The sequence below is a fragment of the Pezoporus flaviventris genome, unplaced genomic scaffold, assembly GCF_033815535.1.
Source record: "Pezoporus flaviventris isolate CSIRO_AGI_PZ_B2104156 unplaced genomic scaffold, CSIRO_AGI_Pfla_v1 ptg000176l, whole genome shotgun sequence".
NCBI lineage: Eukaryota > Metazoa > Chordata > Aves > Psittaciformes > Psittacidae > Pezoporus > Pezoporus flaviventris.
In genome coordinates this window covers 1,183,247-1,205,624 of record NW_026892724.1, presented here as the reverse complement: position 1 = coordinate 1,205,624, position 22,378 = coordinate 1,183,247, and the positions used below count along the sequence as shown (strand labels likewise).

Below are 22,378 nucleotides of genomic sequence, written 5' to 3'. Positions count from 1 at the left end.
CCAGTGTCAGCGCCATGGAACGCACCGGGGCTGGATGCTGCTCCGATCCCACGCATCCCTCCGGCAGCAGGGCCAGCACGTTACATCTAAACCCATGTCTTTGAGCAGCGGGAACTCGGCACACGCGTGATGCTGCGGGAACAAGCACAGAGCCACTCGCGGCTGCGTGGCCACAGGGAAAATCTGAGCCCTGTTCCCCTGGGGAAAGCAGACGGCAGCAACAAGGTCAGATGAAGGCAGGAGATTAACCGGCACGGGAGAAGGCCGAGAAGACGCCGGATTTCAGGCGGCTGCCAAGAAAACAACAACTCCTCAGAAAGCGAAACTGGGGCCGTGCCGCCGGGAAAATGAACCCGGCGATGAATGTGTAATCAAATGGGTTTCCTGAGCCGAGCCCAAGGCTCGTGTCACCGCGGGGCTGCGACAGCCTCTGCCCTGGGAAACCGGAGCTGGAGACCGAGTGGAACAGTCACTGACCCCAAACCCACCGGGGCAACAGCCGCTGGGGCAGGGTCCATCCCAGAGCAGCATCCTCTGTCCCCAGGGATCTGGCAGGGCCTCCCGGCCCCCATCCCGACCACAGCACCAGGATGCGCTCCAGGCCCTTCTCCCAGACCCAGCGGGGTGACATGGATGGATGCTGGCACCGCGCCGGGGGTCAGGGGCCTGGACTTGCACACAGGGGCATTTACATATGAAACGCTCCCAGCTCCAATATCCGCTGCTGCCTCCACCTCCCTGGGGAGATGAATAGAGATGAGGGGGAGAGAGGGGGGCAGAAGAAAACCTTTCCAGCAATAAACCCTTCCTCTCCTGTAGCTTTGTCCAGCCCTGCAGCCCTGTGCAGTGCCACAGCACGCTTAGCTTATGGTGACAGCAAGACGCACAGCACAGCATCTCCATGCCAGCGGGAATGGCAGAGCAAAGCACAGCCAGGTGGAAGGCGCACAGGGAAGCGGCCCAGCAGTGCAAAAGGGGTGGCAGAGCCCCATCTGCATCCCCTGAGCATCCTCTGCCTATGACACCATTTCCTCCATCTCCCTGCCCCACTTTCTGAATTAAAGCCACAAAGGGCTGCGGTGAACACAGCTGGTGGCAGCCAGCAAGGTGGCATCACTCAGGCTACAGGCAGAAAACAGGCCAAAACCTGCACATTTGGCTTTGTGGGGACTCGCCACCCATGTTTTCCCATTGCCATTCCAGGCTCGCGGCCCACGGGAGCCAGCGCAGGCAGCTCTGGGCAGCACCTGGAAGGGGGAATGCTGCCAGATCAGCTCCTGCAGCCAGTCACCTTGTAAACGCCATTAATAATGTCATCTGGGCTCCTCACACCTCGTTCTCGCAGGCAGAAGGGGAACGTGCCAGGCTGCAGCTGGAAGCGGGGGCATATGAGCATCCTGAAACACAGAGCAGGGGCGCAGGCACCCAACCCCATCCCTGCTCCGGCTGTCACGGGGCTGCAGACAGGGCGACGAGCGCGGCTATGGGATGGAGCACAGCACGCAGCAACTCGGAGCTCCTTTCACATTGATTCCCAGTGCCAGCTGCAGCGAGGCTCAGGAAAAATTTATGATGGACACGGCGGCAGCATTAGGAAAGTGAATTATGTTACTGCCGGACGCGATAAGTCAGGGCAGCTGTCAGCCACAGAGCCATGGATTAACCCTTCACGGCAGGGTGGGGAGCCTGCCAGCGGGTGACAACTCCCTTGGCTCCCTGCTAAGTTCAACACTGAATGGATCCACCTTTGTTAGGCAGCGGGATCAGCTGGTAAAGCTCAGCCACGGGCTGGTAAAGCCCGGCTGTGCCAAGGCAGGGCTGCAGAAGTGTTGTTAGGTGATCGGCGATGGCATCCAGCTGCCTCCTGCATCCCTCTCCGCTGTCCTTCTAGGAGGTGAGCTCCCATCCTGCAGCAGGACAAGGAGTGGAGTCCCAAAGCAAAAAGCTCCTTTGATAGCAGGGAGAGGGGAAAACAGATGAAGAAAGGAGGGGAAAGGAAGGGAAGCAGTCCCTCCCGCTGCGGCCCCGCATCCCAGGCGCGCTGCCGGCTGCAGGACAACAGCCACCGGCCTGCAGCCACCTGCCAGCGCGATCGAGTGTCGCAGCCACTCTCGAGGGACAGGGCAGAGCCTCGGGAAGGAGCTTTGGAAAGAAAAAGGAGGAAAACAGGCACCAAACTGCACCCAGATACCAGCAAAGCGCACCCATGGCAGCGGGACCCAGCCGGGTGGGAGCACCCTCAACCAGAACCAGAGGAGCCCCCTGCCCATGGAGAGAGCATCCGGCTCCGCTCCCTTCAGCGGGATTTTGAGCTCGGTTCCCTTCCCAGTTGTTCCTCCCCTGCCTCCCTGTGCTAGTGATGGGGCTGGGCCAGCCGCTGCCCCAGCGCTTTGTGCCCTGACACACCGCTCCGCATCCAAGTACAAGACAAAAGAGGGAAGTGAAGCGGAGCCATGGAAAGCATCACCCCTCCCTCCCGCCTGCCTCCATTGGAAGCTGCCGACTCCTCAACATCCCAGGAGTGCTCCATCCGTGACCCATGGCAGATGGTCGGACTCTGCCGGAGCCCTCGGAGGAGCGGCTCAGCTTCCCCCCGTGCTGCACAGGGTGAGAAATACCTTTCAGGGCACCAAGTCCATCCAGGAACTTCTTGTACTTCTCCGGGTTCATTTTCCAGCTCATCCCAACCCCGCTCCTCAGCTGGGCAGCATCAGGGCACCCACCAGCCCTTCGCCCACCCCACAGCACGGCCCTTGCCTTCCCTTATTTGATGAAGCCCACTAAAACCTCCCATGGCCGAGGCCACCCCCCTTTTTGCAAATGAGCCCAGCACTAACGGCAAATGCCCCTGCACCATCAGGCCTGCCGGCAGCCCTCACCCCACCCCTCCACGCTGGAGGATTCAGGGATTGTATGTCCTGGAGATATTTCCAGCAAGGGAATTGGGAGGGGATGGAGGGGGAAAAAAAGCCCCAACAGGCTTTAAGACTGGTTGGGAGAAGATAGGAAGAAGAGAGTCAATGAGCAGAGCACAGGGTCCTTCTGGGAAAAGCCACCCTGGTGACACGGACACCAGGACACCAGCCTGGGAGAAGCCAACGGAAATGCCATAAAGTGCTGGATAAAAGGACCAGGAGATGGTGGGGGACAGATCCCGGCAGCGAGGCGCTTACAAAGCCAAAATGGAGATTTACGGCTTTAAAAGGATATTGGTGGCAGCAGGATCCAGCCCAGTGTGATCCAAAGGGATCCGAGCACCCACCCTGCTCATCGCTGCCCTTCACAGCAGGATGGTGCCCACCAGGCACATCCCAGACCTGTGTCAAAGCAAACAATAGGTAATATCACCCTCCTCAGCAGGGCTGAAACGTGCTGTGCAGGGAGGCAGATCCCGCTCTCCCTCCATCATCCCATTGCCAATCCAGAGAGATCCCAGCAGGTTGAGCAAGACCCACAGCACGGCTTCAGCAGAGCCGCTCAGCACACCCAGCACCACGGCTGAGCACCAAGGAAGAGGAAGCAGAGCAAGGGTCTGGGGCAGGAGCCAAATCACCCCCAAAACCAGGGGTGGCAGCAGGACAAGATTCCCCTCATCCATAGGGAGCAGCACATGAATCCACGGGCGGAGCACATCCACCCATCCCCAGAACAAGCAGGTCCCATGGCAGTGCCCAATGTCACCCACAACAACATTGATAAAACCAGTTTCTTCAAGCAAGCAACCCCAGTGGGGGGCACAGGGCTCCGGTGGGATGAAGATGACACCCAAAAGGACACGCTGCCATCAAAGGGAGTTGTGGATGTGTGGGTCTGCAGCAGTCGGGGTGGGCATCCATTCACCCTGCTGAGAGGGAGCTGATCCAACAGCTCCTACATGGAGCATCCTGGCTGTGCCGGAGCCTGTCCTGCAGACACCATCCCCCTGCGCCCGCCGGCGGAGCCGGGAGCAGAATGAAGTTGTTGCGAGCAGCCAAGTTGTCACCACTAAAAATAGCACAATGGAATTTTCCTCTAAAGAAAAAGAAAGGAAAAACCCTGCTTCTTGCTGACAAAGGGGCTGTGAGAAGGAAGCGGGAACAGCCCCCAAAGGGGGAACAGAGGACACCATCCTCATCCCTGCTATCACCCGCACACGGAGAGTGGAGCTGGCACAGGGCAGCGCCACAACATCCCGGGTTTATCTATGTCCATCCTCCCCTTCCCAGCAAAGGGAGAGACCCAGGATGGACACGGGACGCAGCACGCAGGCAGCTGCTCCAGAAGCACAGCAAGAGGGAGATGTGGCTGCCCAGGCACTCACCAGGGCTTTGTACCTCCAGGGTGACCCCACGTTCCCTCCTGCCTCACTCCCTAATGTGCCATCCAACACCAGGGCAGTGGTGTCAGAACCAGCCTGGCACCACAGGGAGACGGGCACTTCCCTCCTCCCATCCCAAGAGGTTTAAGGTCTGACACCACCCGACCCCATCCAAAAGCATCCCGGCTCCCTCTCCTCATCAGGAATGCCAGGAATCCCCAGAGCAGGGAGGATCGGGGATGGGGGGGGAGCACCCAGCTCCCGGGATGGCCCCTCCGCACCCGAGGAATCCAGCGTCTCCCAGCACAGCAACTGCCCTCAGCAGCAGGAACGAGAAGCATCCCAAACAGCCGGTGGGGATGAAATATCCCCACGTGCAGCGTCTGGAGCTGCCTGCCATAAAACCTCCTGCGCCACGGCTGTCCCCATGGCCATCACCCCGGGACAGAGCCCCACAGCAGGGTTTGCTCCCCTCTGTGCACACAAGTGATGGGGGGCACCATCACCACCACCAGCACTGGAACAGAGGTGTGATCACACCATGCCAAGGATGCTGGCAGAGCCAGGACACACACATGACCCACGGGAGCAGCGGGACAAAGCCTGGGATGTGGGATGCTCTTATTTTAGGAGACCCTCGCACCATGCAGCGAGCCCCCAGCAGGGCCATGGTGGTGTCCATGGCCACACCAGCTGTCCCCAGCATCACTCATAGCGATCCTCTGTCAGCTGAATGGTGCTGGAATGGTGCAGGGGCTGCTAATTCATGTTCATTAGCTGGCAGGGCACCATGTGCAGTGCAGGGCCTGCTCCACAGGGAAAGGAGCTGCTCCCACTGGATAGTTTTACCAGGACTCCAGCTCTTATAGCAAAACTGCCCAAGGTCAACATGAATCTCGCAGCCATGGGAGCCCTTGTGTACAGTTTCCTGCAGGGGAAAATAAGCTGCTGGCAAAAGCACTTCTGAAAGGCCACAACGGACCCAAAGAGCAATTAATATAACCCAAGATAGAGGTGATGCCCTTATTTGACACAAGCAGAAGTCAGCACAAACATCCCACTGGGATCAGGGCACGGCTCCATGGGATGCTGGGTGGGAGACAGCAAGGGCAGAGCAAGGGGATAGGGGCAGGATGGGACAGAGCTGGCTCTGGCCCCAACTGTGCCAGGACGCAGCACAGCTCAAGGTGGGCGAAAGCAGATGCTGGGAGAGGAGGAGACCACCCCATGTGCCATAGAGGTGCAGAACAAAGCACCCATCACCCCTGGGGCACTGGCAAAGCTTCCCCAGCACGGGTTAAAGAGAGAGACAAACACGGGCACAGAACCGGCCCCCGGAGCACGCCGCAGGTTGGGATTCACGGGAGGGAAACAGGGTCAAGCAGGAAATGAGAGATGGAAACACACAGGGAAATGACAGCAATAACGTGACTGTGGCTTGGCAGCAGGCAGCCAGAACCCACAGTCCAGGTCACCGCTGAATGGGGGTGACAGGGGCACTGCCAGGCTGAGCCTGCAGCACTGGGTACATGGGTGACCTGGTTTAGTGTGAGGTGTCCCTGCCCATGGCAGGGGGGTTGGAACTGGATGATCTTAAGGTCCTTTCCAACCCAAACTGTTCTATGATTCTGAACACAAGGCACATTCCCCCAGCCTACAGCCCAACTTGTGTCACCAACACACCCAGGCTCCCATCAGCACCCCTGTCAAGAGGGAGCCCTGGCCCATTCTGCCAGCTCTGCTCCGGGATCAGCATCCCGCTTCCTATCCCAAATCTCCCAAACCATCTTGCCCAACAGCCCTCCCCGCTTTCCCTCTTCTAGGAATCGCTGGGCTTATCTATCTCAGAGGCAGAGCACACAGATCAGCTCCGAGGACTCATTTTACTGTGCCCATAGCCAGACATCCCCCAAATCGGATCAGCCAAGCTCCCCCCACACATCTCCTCCTTGGGAAGGTGATGCTGCAGGATCCCCCTTCCCGCTCCCCAGGGTGGGTGGGATGCATCCAAACACACAAACACCATGCCATGAGCTTGGAAATGAAACTTTCCAGCTTATTCACAAGCATCCTCCATGCTTTGCAGACCCCACCATGCAGGAGACCTCCTTGGCGGCCTCCCTCTCTGAGCTGGAGGCTGCTTGAACACCTCCAAAGCCCAGCAGTGGGCCCTGACCCCCAGGACAAGGGCAGCACTGAGATGTTAAATCTGGAGCTTCCAGCAAGCCTCGAGAGGGTCTGGAAGAAGAAGGGGGAGCCCAAGGTCAGCATCCAGCAAGGACGCAGCAAACCTGGCCCTCGGGATGCGGGATGCCCGGGCAGGGGACCACGCTGCGGCACGTGCAGCACCTGCAGACAGGAGGCAAAAGCAGCTCTCCTCCCCATGCTGGATGGAGACAGCAGCATCCTGCCTCCAGCCCTGTTCTCCCACCACCACCAGCTCCACTGGTTCCCACCCCACCCGCAGTCACGGAATGGCAAAGGTGTGAGCAACCAGTCGGGGTGTGGAGAGGAGCCGGTTCCAGGTCCATCCTTCATGGATGCATGAAGGCTGGCTCTGCACCACCAGGTAGGGGAACATCATGGCTGATGGTCACCTCCAGCCCCAGAAATCAGGGCTGCCACCATGACCCAGCTCTTGGTGTGCCACGTGCCATTGCAGCCACCACAGCACCGCCTCGCCCCGCGGGCACCGATTGCCTCATCCACCCTGGAAAACCGAGCTGGCATTGCCAGGATCTGTCCACACCACAGAGCCTCCCGAGGCAGCGACCAACACCCTGGGCATGGCCAAGGCACAGAGAGGAGCAGAGAAGGGCTGGATTTGAGCTCCAAGAGCAGGAGCACTTCTAGAGCCTCCATGGAAGCCCCGGGAAGAGCCACGCTGCTTCCCGGCATCACTTGGTGCACGCTCCCGGCTGTCCCATGCTTGTCCCAGCCCCTGTGCTCTGGCTGGTGGCGAAACACTGCCCCGTGCAGGAACCAGCTCGGCTGAGCCCATGACCTCTGAGCACAAGAGATGGAGCCGTATCCAGCAGCCCCAATACAGAGCAACTTCTTCACACCCACCCTGAGCGCCGGTGCTGCTTCTCCCTGCGCCAAGACAGGAGGAACTGGGAACTGAGGTGCCTGCTGCTTCCACAGCCCGCACGTATGTGGTTTAGGTGCACAGAAAGGGATTTATCACCCTGGTATTCAAACAACAGTGTTTAAACACTTTACATTTAAATAAAAGCTCTTCTTCTGCTTCCCTTTAGGGAAGGTTTCTTCCTCCCTTTAGGAGGTTTCTTGCTGCTGGCATCAGCCACCGTATGTCCAGAGCAGTCTAAACTTAGCTGACACAAGCAAGACGAGCCTGGAAAGGAGGTTGGCCAGGAACCAGCAGACGGAGGTCAAAGACTCCGGTCTCACCCCAAAGCATGAGCTGGGAAAGAAAAGGCTCTGACAGGAATGCAGGCAGTGCTGAGAGGAGCAGGAGAACGACACGGGCCCTTTCCCAACACTAAAACAAGATCAGAGCCTTCCGGCACAGCACCACATCCCAGTACCAGGGATGCAGGCAGCCCCCTCCCATGGGCACCCACCACCACCGCTCCCCAGGGAGGACCAGAAGCAAGGAGCAGCCAATGGCCCCAGGAGCCGAGGGCAGGGCACGGGGTGAGCGTGGCAGCCGCTGCCGCTGGCTCGGGGAGCAGGGGTGCTGCTGGGATGGGGGAGGCTCCTGGCGAGGCGCCGCTGGGTGCTGCGGAGGGCGATGACTGCACCCAAGGCAGCAGCGGGGCGAGGCCGGGTGGATCCTCTCACCTGACAAGGCACAGCCCTAAACAAACGTGAGCAAAACAGCACGTTCCCCCCTGCTCCACCAGCCCCGGGACCACCCCCGGGCTCCTGCCACCTCCTTGAGCCCCCCACCACCATTGTCTCTGCTCCCCAGGGAAGCCACCAACTCCAATGTGCATCAGTGTTATCCGCTGCAATGATGGAAAGCCCCATGGCTCCCAGCCCAGCTTCCCCCTGCGCTTGCTCAAGCCAGGGACTCTCCACTCCAACAGCAGCACTTGACCACCCTTTGTGCAGGCGATGAAGAGGAAGAAGGGCTTCCTCCTCACAGCCAGGAGTCACCATCATGCCACCAGCCCCATCAATGCTCTCACAGACCACAGAGACCTCGTGCAGCCTCTCAGCACAGCCCAGGAATGACATTTCTCCTTGCAGGATGAAACCAGGAGGTGGCCGAGGTCTCCTCCAGCCCCTGGGAAGGGGGTTCGCTTCCTAACAGGAGCCAGGTCACTCAAACAAGGTGACAAGGCACCGTGCTGTCCTAGCCCAAACAAGGCAGGCCACGTGCTGGGCACCATGGAGGAGGCAGAGACAGCACCGAGCATGAGAAAAAGCTTCTGGGCTATTGAAGCTCCAGGATTCTCCCCACAAAGCCCAGAAAGAGTTAATTGCCAAAAGGAAAGCCTTTCACAGAGATCCATCAGTTAATGTTTACAGGACTTGAGCAGCTCTGCCTGCACCCTTGTGCTGCCAGGGGCTCCACGGGCCAGCTCCGGCTTTCCCAAAGGGACAGCAAAATGGGAGGGATACGCCATGGGAATGGAGAGCAGTGCTTGGACACTGAGCCCCACTCAGCGTGCTGTGTGGATGGAGCAGGGCTGCCCCCTCTGCCCAGCAACAGCACCCAGCGGGGTCCCCAGAGGCTCCACTGGCACCCCAGCCGTCAATCCCACTGGCACCCGGGCGGCACGTCCCGGCATGTGCTGCGGCACCACCATGACCCAGTGATGAGACAAGCGGGGCTGGAAGCCGCCCTGTGCCAGGCCTTGGGAATCCAGCCCGCTGGCTTTAACTGGGCCACACTGGTAAAGGCCTTGGTGCTGGAGACCTTCAGCTGCAGGCACCAGGCTCTGCCCCATGCTGTGCCCTTGAGGGTACTGAAGCACCCTTTTAACCATGTGATTAACCATGTATTTAATGCCTTTTAACCCTTTTAACCATGTGATATTCTCCTCAGAAGCTGCTTCCCCTCCTCAGTAACCCTGTTCTTACAAAGAAAGAGCAATACACTGATTCACACACACACACCCCCCATTCCCTTGCTCCACCAACCCCTTGGGGACCAGGGCACAGCATCACACATCACCCAACACCAGGCCCACCAGCAGCAGGGCCGGGTGCCCCCGCAGCACCTACAGCAGCTCATGGCACTGATTCAACCCTCATCATCCTCCTCCTCCTCTGCCAGCACCCCGGTGAGCACCAGCACCGCAGCGATGCGGCACACCTACCCACCCGGCACCCCGGCAGCTCCACTCTGCCTCAGGTGGGTGGTTTTGGTGCTTTTATAACAAGAAACACATCACGGGGCTCTGCCAGGTGCCGAACCCCCACTCGGTGAGGAAAGGCAGGATCAGAGCTCACCATGCTGCTCCAGGACCCTTCCCGTGCCATGCACCTCCTTGCCTCCAGACCTGCCCCAGCTTGCTCGACAGCAGAGGCCACGCTGCTCTGAGTGGGGTTTTTTTAGGCTATTTTCCATTAGGAACAGAGTGGAGCCAACAGAACCACAGGGAGCATCTGGAACCCCTGAACCAAGCATCCCCCTTGCCCTCCAACAGCACGAGCTGGCACCAGGTCCTGGATGCAACAGGTCCAGGGTGGCCACCACGAGCCAGACACCGACACCAGCACCACTCGTGTCCCCACACCCCCATTTCGGTGAAAACGCTTCATTTCGTGCAGGATTAAGAGGGGGAGGGGACGAGCCAGTGGAAAACTTGTTCCGGACAGGAAAAACCAAACTGTTGACAGGCACTGCAATAGGGGGAAGCAGGGAAGAGGCAACGCGTCCAGCAGCGACTGGAGCTGCAGGCTCCCCACCTTGCAGCCTGGGTAGGACGTCCCGGGAGCTGGGAACGGGTTGAAGGCAAAGAGGAAAGCTTAGCTCCAATATAAACACTCATTTCCCCCACACCACAAACAAGATCAAACGGCACCCAGCGGGGTATTTCCAAGCGACTACCAGCTCTCCACTATAACCCAGTGTAGAAACCGCGTTACTACCTAAAACCCTCTCCATCCCGGGGGCAGGCGACGGGACCCCGGCCCTGCTCCGCCTGGACCAGCACATCCAGCACTGTCATTTCAATTCCTCTTGCGGAACAAAGCAAACCCCGCTGCAAACGCCAGCTCCCTCCCTGCCAGGCGCTGGCACCGGCCGCACCGCTCCCCCTCCGCGGCTCCACGCTGGACCCAGCGACATCAAAAGGCTTTTTATTAATAGGAAAGTTTGTCAAGTCCTTGGACGAGCCCGAGCCGCGTTACCCAGCGCTTTCCCAAGGCACCCGACGAGGCTTTTCCTCCCCTCTCTCCCTGTGAAAGCGGAGCGAGGCCGCGCCGTGCTTCCACCTCTGGGAGCTTTGAGTGGCACCCCCTGAATCAGGGAGCCAGGGAATCCATTATTCCCCTTTCTCCGCAAGCAGAAAGGAAAAGGAAACGGGCGCCTGGCTCCGCTGGCCTCGGCCATCCGCATTTTACAGAGTCTTGGCTGCTAAGCTCACAAACCAGAGCGCGCAGACAGAGCCCTGTGGGGCTGAATCTGGGCTCCACGACAAGCCTCCCTCTGCAGCGAGGAGGGAAAAACAATAACACCAAGGCTGGAATGGAACTCAAGTCCTGGAGAAGAGCCGCTGACATCAAAACTGCACACTCACCGCCGGTACCGGCACCGCCACGGCCCGCGGACAGCATCAGCCCTTACCCCTGCCCAGCCACTGCCCCGCGGGGGGCTGCGGGGACACCGGGGCAGGGTGAGGGGCTCCCGTGCAGCTCACACCTCCCCCGGGATGAAGGATGCTGCGGTGCTCTGAGAGGGAACGTGGGGCGCTGGGGTGCCGGGGACCCCCGAGGGCCCCACACAAGGGGACACCGGGAACGCCGGGCCCGGCCATCCCGCCCCCTCGCCCCAGGGCCGTGCACCGGCTCAGCCCCCGCCTCGCTCCAGGCCCCGCACCGGGCCCCGTCGGCCGCGGGTACCTTTGTAGCGCTCCAGCACGTCCTCGTAGGCCTGGACGAACTCCTTCTCCTGGCTGCGGTCGACCGGGAGCAGCCCCGGCACGTACCCGGCCATGGCGGCCTTTGTGCCGGCGGCCCCGGTGCTCCTGCTGCCGGCGCGGCGGACGGGGCCGGTCTGCGCGCCACCGCTTCCGCCCGCGCCGCGCCCCACCCGCGGCCCCGCCCACCGCCGGGAGCCCCGCCCACTAAGGATGGCTCCGCCCACAGCCCGAGGCCCCGCCTATAACGTTTGGCTCCGCCCCCCGCTGACTGTGGCCCCGCCCGCTGACACCCGCCCCGGCCCTGCAGCGCCTCCTGGCGGGCGGACAGCCCGGGGCCGCACTGCCCCGCCGAGCTCCGCGGCGGCGACCGGGGCTGCCAGTGAGCCCGGTGACACGGGTGCTGCAGCACAGTGAGCCCAGCACAGTGCAGCACAGTGCACCCCAGCGCATCCCACTGCATCCCAGTGCAGCTCAGTGCAGCCCAGTGCATCGCAGTGCATCCCACTGCATCCCAGTGCACCCCAGCGCATCCCACTGCATCCCAGTGCACCCCAGCGCATCCCAGTGCATCCAGCGCACTGCATGCACTGCATCCCAGCTCATCACAGTGCAGCCCAGTGCACTGCATGCACTGCAGCCCAGTGTATTCCAGTGCAGCCCAGCTCATCACAGCGCAGCCCAGTGCATCCAGTGCACTGCATGCACTGCATCCCAGCTCATCACAGTGCAGCCCAGTGCACTGCGTGCACTGCAGCCCAGTGTATTCCAGCACATCCCAGTGCAGCCCAGCTCATCACAGGGCAGCCCAGTGCATCCCAGTGCATCCAGCGCACTGCATGCACTGCATCCCAGCTCATCACAGTGCAGCCCAGTGCACTGCGTGCACTGCAGCCCAGTGTATTCCAGCACATCCCAGTGCAGCCCAGCTCATCGCAGTGCAGCCCAGTGCACTGCATGCACTCAGCCCAGTGTATTTCAGCACATCCCAGTGCAGCCCAGCTCATCACAGTGCAGCCCAGCGCATCTCCGTGCATCCCCGCTCATCCCAGCAACTCCCACTGCAACAAGGGCATTACCTCCCAGTGCTCCCAGTGCACTCTGTGCAGCCAAAGCACTGCTTCCCACTGTGCCCAGAGCACTGCATCCCAGCTCATCCCAGTGCAGCTCGTCACATCCTAGTGCATCCCAACTTATCACAGGGCAGCCCAGTGCAGCCCAGTGCACTGCATGCACAGCATCCCCGTGCATCCCCTCGCATCCCAGCACCTCCCACTGCAACAAGGGCATTACCTACCAGTGCTTCCAGTGCACTCTGTGCAGCCAAAGGACTGCTTCCCACTGTGCTCAGAGCACTGCATCCCAGCTCAACCCAGTGCAGCCCAGCACATCCCAGTGCAACCCAGCACATCCCAGTGCAACCCAGCTCATCCCAGGCAACCCAGCACATCCCAGTGCAACCCAGCTCATCTCAGTGCAGCCCAGTGCACTGCATGCACGGCATCCCTGTGCATCCCCTCGCATCCCAGCACCTCCCACTGCAACAAGGGCATTACCTCCCAGTGCTCCCAGTGTACTCTGTGCAACCAAAGGACTGCTTCCCACTGTGCTCAGAGCACTGCATCTCAGCTCATCCCAGTGCATTCCAGTGCACTGCATCCCAAGCACCTCCCACTGCAACAAGGGCATTACCTACCAGTGCTTCCAGTGCACTCTGTGCAGTCAAAGCACTGCTTCCCACTGTGCCCAGAGCACTGCACCCCAGCTCATCCCAGTGCATCCCAGCTCATCCGAGTGCATTCCAGTGCACTGCATCCCAGTGCATCCCAGCACATCCCACTGCAACAAGGGCATTATCTCCCAGTGCTCTCAGTGCACTCTTTGCAGCCAAAGCGCTGCTTCCCACTGTGATCCGGGTGCTACAGCACAGCTCAGCACAGCACAGCACATCCCAGTGCATCCCAGCTCATCACAGTGTAGCCCAGTGCAGCCAAACACATTCCAGTGAGTCCAGAGCATTGCATCCCAACACATCCCTCTGCTTCCCAGTGTATCCCAGTGCATCAGAGCACATCCCAGAGCATCCCAGCACACCCCAGAACAGCCCTGGCATCTCAGGGCATTCCAATGAGCCGAGGGCACTGCATCCTAGTGCATCCCTGCAGTGCCAGTGGAGAGTTTGGGGGTCCCCGGCTGACAGTGGGAGACTCCTGATGTCTGGGCTGAGCAGGATGGGGCTTTTCTCGTTGTCATGGTAACCCAGCTGGGGAGCCCGGCCCGCCGGTTGCCATGGCAACGGGGTGAAAAAGCAGCATCTTGTGGTGGCCAAAAATCGGGGAGGGCGGGAGTGAAGGGGGATGGATCCAACCTCGGGTGCCCTTGGGATGGGGGGGGACACTGGTGGGGGGAACATGGACCAGGGCGGTCCTGGCCTGGGGATGCCCCCCCCCCCGTGCCCCCATTTCTGTGGGAGGCTTCACTCTGCCATGTCTGGAATCACTGGGGGGACCCCCAATTTCCCCCAGACCCTCCCAAGCCGAGGGGAATGGCTCCCTGCGGATCTCCTGAGAGATCTTATGAGCTGGGATGCACTGGGTTGGACAGGGATGCACTAGGTTGGACAGGGATGCACAGGGATGCTCTGGGATGCAGCGCCCTGTGCTCACTGGGATGCGTTTGGCTGCACTGAGCTGTGCTGGGATGAACTGGGAGTTCTGAGCTGGAGCGCTCTGGGCACAGTGGGAAGCAGTGCTTTGGTCGCACTGGGTGCACTGCAAGGTAAGGCCCTTGTTGCACTGCTGAATCCCTATGATGGGCATGGGGAGAGCAGCTGGGACCCTGCCCCATCCCGAGGAGGAGGAGGTTTGTTCCCACGTCCCGAGGATGAAGAACACGTCCCTGCGCTGGGCCAGGCGCCGGAGGACGCTCCTGGGGACAAAGGGCTCCCGGGAGCCTTTGCAATGGGAGCAAGCTCAGCCCTTGGCAAGCCCCAGCCACAGCTCTTGGCTCTCCACCACCACGGTCCCTCCTGCCCCAGCACCCCCCAGCACCAGCCATGACCCCCGGCAGGATCGAGTGCCAACAGGTTTGGGGTCAAAGAGCCTTTTCTTCCTAACCAGCCCCTCCAGCCACCACCCTCACCCTCTGCCAAGCGGCTGGAGCGGGACAGAGCGACTCTCACCCCCCATCCTGCTCCCCGCTGCGCCACAGCCTGCAGGGATGTGCCAGCAAAGCAGGGCACGGCTCCAAAGGCTGCCTGGGAGCCCAGCACAGAGGTATCGAGGTGTCCCCTGCACTACGGGACCAGCACCACCATGTCCAGCATCCCTTGGCTCTGATGGCCAGAGGGATGCAGAGACCACCAGACCCCACAGAACACCCCAGACCCATGTGTCCCCCAAACCCAAGCTCTGGGTTCCCAGTGCCCTTTCCCCATGGGACATCCCACCAGCAGCATTCCAGGTGCTGGAGCCCCATGGTGGGGACAGGCACCGGGACAGCTGCACGCTGCAGACAGACCCACTGAATAATGCAGGATCTGAATCAATATTTCAGCTCGTTTTCAAACCCGGTGACACAAAACTGTCTCCAAACTCTTTCTTCCCTGCTCAGCACCGTGGAGCTGCACCTCCAGAGTTATTTTTAATGGGGAAGCTGCGTGAGACCGGGTTTGGTGACATCTCCCAGGCTTTAATCATAGGATGGAGACAGCCACTGTGACAACAAGCGCTCGGCATCCCAGGGAGCACATGGATGGGGATGTGGCTGTGCCAGCAGGGTCCTGCCCTGGGGCACAGGATAGCGCTCAGCACAGCGGGATGGGGCTTTGGGGGCAGAGCTGGTCCTTGAGCAGGGGGGGCATGGTGGCTGCACTGGATAGGCCCGGCTGCACCCTGTGCGTTTGCTTCTCCCAGCCCCAGCCCAAGCGCTTTGGAGAAGCATCATTTGAATCAACTGGTTCTTCCTGCCCCGAGCTGCCCGTGAGCTGGGATGGAACAACCTGCCCCGGGTGCAGGTCCCCTGCTCCCTGGTGATCCCAGGATGAGCCCCCACAGGGTGCAGAGCCCAGTGCGGGGCACATTTGCCCATGGGCAGAGCAGAACAGGCACAGCCCCAAATCCCTGTTTGCTCCAGCAGGAGCAGATCAAAGACCCTCAGAGCAGGAAGAGAAGGGGCCAGACCCATCAGCCACAAACCAAAGCCCCCGGTGTCCGTTTGCCTTGAGTGGAGAAGCAAATCCCAGTGGTGGGGCCAACACCTTGAGCAAAGCTTCTCCATCCTCCCACCACAACAGCCAGCCCCGTCAACCGGCGCTCGGAGGAGCCATCAGCCACGGCAGGGCTATCCCTGTCTTTGTTTCTCCTTCCTGTCCCTGTCCCTTCCCCCGTGGTGGGCATCGCATGGGCAGGGTCCCCCCTGCAATGCAGGGACCACAGATCACCCCAATGACCAATGATGGGGGTGCCCACGGGCACCACCACCATGACAAAGGAGCAGCTCCAGCTCCATCCGCCAAGGGGGGAGTCACAAACCTCCTAGGGCAAATTCCTCCCGGGAGCCTGGCCAATGGCTTTGTTCCTCCAAGGAGCCATTTAGGCCTTCATTAAGCATTTTAATGTCACCCAAGCCAAGCGTTGGAGGTGCCCAGTCATCCCTTAACTCCAGTGCGCTGAGGGTATGAGCAACCCGGGGCCAGGCAGGACAAAGCCATCGCAGAGCTGAACTATTTACCCTGGCCACATCCATCCTTCCCTACCCCGCATCCCGTCCGTGTCCATCCCATCCGTGCCCAGCTTCCCAAGGAGCAGCAGCAACGACCCCAGACCCTCAGCCACCATGGGGGCAGTCCGGCAAGCCCCATTGCCCATCCCTGGAGGGCCCCAGCGTGGCGCTGCCTTACCTGCGACCCTGACAACTGCCCTCTCAGCCGGGTCCAGCACCGAGTCCTGGCTCTTCCTCTTCCTCTGCTCGTGCAGGGGCAGGTTCCAGGGCAGGGTGTCTCCGGCGGGGCAGGGCGAGAGGCTGCCCGAGCGCTCGCTGCGGTAGGAGCGCTCGCTGCGGCACGACCGCTCGCTCCGGCACGACCGCTCGCTCAGGGTCTCCTCGTCGGAAGACGACATGGCCCCGGGCACGGGCAGCAGTGCGGGCAGGGCCACGGGCAGCACGTCCCCACGGGCAGCAGCCTGCAGAGGAGGAAACAGCATGTGAGGCCCCACCACAGCTCCATCGGTACCCTTGGTGATGGAGAAGGGACCGTCCCGTCGCAGATGCCTCTACCCTCGCCCCTGTGATCTCAGGCATCTTCTTGGGCAGGTGAATGTTGGCTCTTGGCGCTCCCCAATGCTGCCTCAGTTTCCCCACTTACTGGTGGGGATCCCAGGGATGATGGCACAGGCACCCGTCTGCCACCAATGCTCACGCTGGCTTCCCCAGCTCACCCCCACAAAGCACAGTGCAACCTTTTGGGTTCGGTTTCTTTGTGCTCAGTACAAGAAGCCACCGCATCGGCGCTGCCCTTTGTACCTGCAGGATTTTCCCCCTCTCCGAGTGGGAATAGCTTTAAGGAAGCCCATTAATGGTGGCGGGGGGGGGGGGGGGAATGGTCGGGTTTTCTGTGGCACCCGGGGTGAGCTGCGCCGCGTTCACACGCTGGGAAATGAGCACCTTTCGTGAGACATATTTAAACCCATTCTCATTGTGTCCTCCAGCTCCAGCAGGAAAAATGCACATGAAATGACTGAGACTCCTACAACCGATGCGCGGCGGCACAGGAGCCGCCTCCATCGCGCCGAGCCCTTCCCGATGAGCATCATTTTAATCGGCAAAACAGGAACAAAGAGACCCAAAAACCCGTCGGGAGGGAGGCAGAAAGGATTCCATGAGTCATTCACCCCCCATTGAAAAGCTGCAAAAAAGGAACCGCGGCCCAACCCCCCCCCCCCCTCCCCGGCAGCCCCGACACCGAGGGGGGCTCAGCCCTCGCCCTGCTTTTGGGGGGCATGGGGGGGATGGGGGCAGGATGAGGGCCCGGGGGGGGGGGGGAAGAGGGTTTCGGTGCCCCCCAGGGGGAGGCAGGGCCGGGGGTGCGGGGCTGGGGCTGCAGCAGGTGCGGGAGCAGCGGGTGCGGGCACGGCGCTGCGGGGCACACGGCGCTGGCCCGCCCCCCCCCCCCCGCCGTCCTATGTCTGCCCCCGGAGCATCGTCCGGTGCGCGCAGCCCCAGCACAGAGCCGGCGGCTGCTGCCCCCCCCCGCTCCATCCCTATCCCCATCCGCCGCCTTTCCCCGCTCCATCCCCCGCTCCTCTCCTGCCCATCCCCGCTCCATCCGCCGCCCTTCCCGGTGTGCGCGCCGCTGCTCCCGCAATCCCGGCCCCGCTCACCCCCCGCCGATGCTCCAGCCCCGGCCCCGGCCCCGGCCCCGGCGGCTCGGCGCGGGCAGGACGCGGCGCTCCCGGCCCCGCAGCCGCTCCCGGTCCCGTTCCCGGCCCCGCCGAGCGCTCCCGCCGCCGCGGCGCCTCCCCCGGCCCTGCCCACCGGGGCGGCAACGGAGCGGCGGGGGGGTCCCGGCCGCCTCCCGCCCAGCGCAGCGCAGGGCACCGGTACCCGACTGCCCGGGTCCCCCCCGGCTCTCCCTGACCCCGGTGCCCGTCACTCCCCGGGCTGCCCCTACCTCACCCCGCACCCCCATTGCGCACGGACCCCCCCAAACCACCCATCAGCCTCCCATAACCCACACAGCGGCTCCCCCCCCGCCCCCTTCCCCGGGCACCCCATTGCCTCCCCATAACCTCCCCTTCCACCCCATCCTCCGGATGCCCTCTAGGCCCAGGGTAATGAGAACACCATCGATCGGGGCCAGCAGCCGTGCAGGGAGCGCGGCGCGGGTGGGAGAACACGACCAGGATAAAAGAGCCTGGAAAAGGCTGGAAAGGGCAGAGCGCGGTGCTGGGAACACCGTGCGCTGCCCAGGGCCTCACCTGCGGGGCCAGGAGGCATCCGAGCCCCAGCCGACTCAGTCCCAGCAGCAGCCGAGGTGCAGGCAGGGTCACCAGCAGGAGCCCCCGGGGGTGCTGGAGCTGCAGGACAGCCCCGGCCGCCCCGCAGGAGCGGAGCAGGATAAACCGCTCCGGCCGACGGCACAGCCAAGCTCCCCGCACCGGCGGCGGGACCCGGGGAGCGGCTGCGCCGGGCCACGGCCCCAGGCCGAGCCGAGCTCGTCGCCCCGGTCCGCCCGGGGTCCCGGCAGCCCCACGGGCACCTCTCCCCCCCCAGTTTTCAGATCTCATCCCAAAGCGTCTCCCGGCTTCCCGGCGGCTGTTTCCACGAGCACCTCCAGCGCCGGGGTGTGCCGCAGCGCAGGACACGGCGCGGGGTGTGGTGACACTCGTGGACACTTGGGACGTGGCTCTAAAGGAGCACGTGTTGCCCTGCAGCCCTGCCTGGCCGGATCCAGGCATGGGGAATGCAGAGCAGGAGGAAGCACTCAGTCATTGGGATGTGGGAGTCGTGGGAGTCAAGGCCTCAAAGACGTGAGCACTGGCTTGGGATGAGGGCACAAGGCGCTCAGGAGCCCCGGTAACGCTGTGGCCAGAACAGGCTAATGCTGGGCACTGTGGAAATAAGGGATATACTGGAAACCAGTGCTCTCTTGGGCCAGCATCAGCCCCACTGCCCCCTGCACAGCTTTGTCTTCTCTCCCCTCATGTGCACCCTTGTGGAGTCCAGAGCTGGCACTGATGGATAAATGCAACCGCTGTGCTCAAGTGCCCAGAGAAGCTGTGGCTGCCCCATCCCTGGCAGTGTTCAAGGCCAGGTTGGACACAGGGGCTTGGAGCAAGCTGCTCCAGTGGAAGGGGTCCCCGCCCGTGGCAGGAGTTGGAGCTGGAGGAGCTTTAAGGTCCCTTCCAACTCCAAACACTCTGGGATCCTACAAGTGGGTCCCAGATCCCACCATCCCCAAGAGCCACAGGGGCTCATCCCGCTGGAGCAGCAGCCTCAGGCGTGCTGGGAGGAGGAATGTGCCCCAGGAGCAGACGCTGCCTGCGCCATCCCAGAGCTCCCGGACGGGTTGGGCGGCTCAGCCCCAGCGCTCGGCAGGGCAATGGGCAGGACTCCCCGGTGACCCCGTTCGGGGCAGCACTGCTGCTCCTCACACCCTGCTCACCGCACGCCCGGCGCTGGCTGGCGGTGACACGTCCCTTGGTCACCGCGGCACCACGGCCCAGCTCCGGCCTCGTCCCTCGCGGTGCCCTGGGAGCGAAGCAGCCCAATTCCGGTTGCGCTGAGCCCCGAGGAGCAGCCGGGACACAGCTCCGGCTCCAGCCGCTGTGGATTTCACACCCGGAACGTGTGTCCCAGAATCCGCCCCCAGCGCTGGTGGCACCAGATTGTTGGTGCTGTGAATGAGGGTTCAGATCCTGCGATGGTTTGTGGAGATGGGAATTGCTATCCTGGGAGGCACGGGGGATGTGCAGTGGAGGTCCTACCTCCCGGAATCGTTTCATCCTCCCATTCCTGTGCTGTACGGTGGGACCCTGGGGTCTCCCTTTGCACCCGCAGCGGCACAGGGAAATGATCCAGGATCCATCCTCTGTCCCTCGTTAAATCCCCCCCAAGCCCAGAGATGGAATGTGCCTTTTCCCTTGACTTTTGATCAATTATTCATCTCCCAAGAGCCGTTTGCTCCCCCTCTCCGAGGCAGAGGAGCTGCACATGCTGCTGCAGCTGCAGGAGAGGGGGACTCGCTCAGAGCCCAGCTCCTGCTCCCAGAGGGCAATGGGACAATGGGAATGGGGGAGCCGGGTGCAGAAAACCAACCAAAAGGCAGCCAGGAAACTGGAAACTTGGATCTGCTGCGGGATCTTGGATGCTGCAGCCCCGTGGGGATCAACACTGGGAAGCAGAGGCTGCTCTGTGTGAAGGCGGGCAGGATGCTCAGCCCTGTCCCCATGGCTGCTGCCCAGGCTCCTGCCGCGGTGGCTGTTTTCTCTCTCCAGGAATCCGATTGTTTTCAGCAGCTCTTTCATTATTCTCTTTATCAGCCGAAATCTCTCCTGGAGCTTTTAACTCCAGCAGCCAGCCCCGCTGGTCCCAGCCCCGGCCATCCCCGCCTGCCTTAACAGCCTCTGCCAGAACAATCAGGTTTTGATGGCTCTAAAGAGCCACTCAGGACGATTCAGCCCCATGGCCTGGATCACTCCACTGCAGCTTTCTCCTTCTCCTTGGAAAAGCAGCGTTGCCCTTCCCAGCCTTTCCCATGGATGCTGCCACGGGCCAAGTGTCCACAGCCATTACAGCGAAGCTGCACAACACGCCACTGCCGAAGGGGAGGGTGATTAACACCAGCCCTAATGAGCCGTTGCAGTGGTTGGGGTGCATGCACCCAGAGTCCCAAAGATTTGACCTCCCACTCCCCAAATTCCCATCCTCGGGTGAACCCCATGGGAATGGCAGCTTTGGAATGTGGGTGCTTCCCTCTGCACCTGCACAGCTCAGCCCCACACTGTGCTTCCCAGGGGTGTGACGTTGGTCCCTGGGTCCCCCATGGGCACAGCCCCAGCCCCGCTGACCTCTCCCCCTCCCCGAAGCCTCCTCATGGGCACCCCTGCTGCAAAGAACCCCCCACCCCGGAGCCAAGGGCTGGGGTGGCAGCATTCCAACTGTATCCCAGGCAAAGGGAGGAGCAGGGAGGAGCCAGTCCTGGGGCTCAGATGTGCCTCCAGCTCAGAGCATCCCAACCTGGATTGCAGTTGGGATTGTGGCTGCTGCCCCCCCCCCCCCCCCCAGCACTGCCCCAACCGGGGGGAATGTTTCCACATGCAGGCATGAATCAGCCCCAACGCAAGGAACCCATCTGGGCTGGAGCAATGGATCCATCTGGGAATGGGGGAAGGGAGGAACCTGCCAGTGCAGCTCTTCAAGGGGCTGTGCCTGGAGTCTTCCCACTTGCAGGAGATGCAGGTCAAGGCCTGAGAGCACCTGCTCTGTGGCCAGGGAAGGGTCCCACTGGGAGATCTTGGCTGCTCACTCCTGGCACAGTCCACCTGAACTGATACCTTCAAGTCAAACCCTCCAATTCTGAGGTTTTCTTTGCGTTGAGCACTGGGGACCCCAACAGAAGAGGGACGTGGAGCTGCTGGAGCGAGGCCAGAGGAGGCCACAGAGCTGCTGTGAGGGCTGGAGCAGCTCTGCTCTAGAGCCAGGCTGAGAGAGCTGGGCTGGGGCAGCCTGGAGAAGAGAAGGCTCCTGAAGGGGAGACCTGAGAGCAGCTCCAGTGCCTGAAGGGGCTGCAGGAAAGCTGGAGAGGGGCTTGGGACAAGGGATGTAGGGACAGGCCAAGGGGAATGGCTTGAACCTGCCAGAGGGGAGACTGAGATGAGCTCTTAGGCAGAAGCTCTTCCCTGTGAGGGTGCTGAGGCGCTGGCACAGGGTGCCCAGAGAAGCTGTGGCTGCCCCATCCCTGGCAGTGTTCAAGGCCAGGTTGGACACAGGGGCTTGGAGCAAGCTGCTCTAGTGGAAGGGGTCCCTGCCCGTGGCAGGGGTTGGAGCTGGATGAGCTTTAAGGCCCCTTCAACCCAAACCATTGCAGGATTTTAGGCTGATTTCCAGCTCTCCTGGAACCAGTGGCTCTTCCCCCACCTGGTTAATCATTCACAGGGTGCCTGGAGAGCCAGGAGCTCTGCCACAGCCCCTGAGAGGGGCCATTTCCCAGCTGGAGACAGAGGTGTGTGTCCAAAGGGATGATCCATGGAGAAAGGCATGAATTAGCAGGGCAGGAGGCAGAGACCAGCAGCACCAGCAAGGGACAGAGCTGGTCATCCCAGGGTGGGGCTTTGTGAGGATCAGGGAGCTCAAAACCTGCATCAAAGATTAAGCATTAAACCCACAATCACCAGTATTAAAACCATGGATTAAAGCTCAGAGCACTCCCCTCTCCTCTTCCAGGGACTCACCTGCTTTAATGCCCTTACAAATCCAGGCTGGATTTGGAGGGAATGGGGGAAACATCTGCCTTGGGGAGGTACAA

At 61.5% G+C, this 22,378-nt stretch overlaps 1 protein-coding gene across 5 annotated transcripts in view; it reads right to left on the bottom strand.

Annotated features, from left to right (window-relative positions):
* The window catches only part of MACF1 (microtubule actin crosslinking factor 1), a 136,151-nt gene extending 119,635 nt beyond the window's left edge, over nt 1-16,516 (bottom strand). For 3 of the 5 annotated variants that reach the window (XM_061480280.1, XM_061480279.1, XM_061480282.1), the window contains exon 1: nt 16,253-16,509. In XM_061480280.1, coding sequence (XP_061336264.1) covers nt 16,253-16,472 — 220 coding nt within the window. In that variant the 5' untranslated portion in view covers nt 16,473-16,509. Of the gene's footprint in view, nt 1-11,335; nt 11,510-16,252 lie in introns of those variants that run through there. The other 2 variants (XM_061480274.1, XM_061480276.1) reach the window with 2 other exon arrangements.
* Between the last annotated feature and the right edge of the window lie 5,862 nt (nt 16,517-22,378).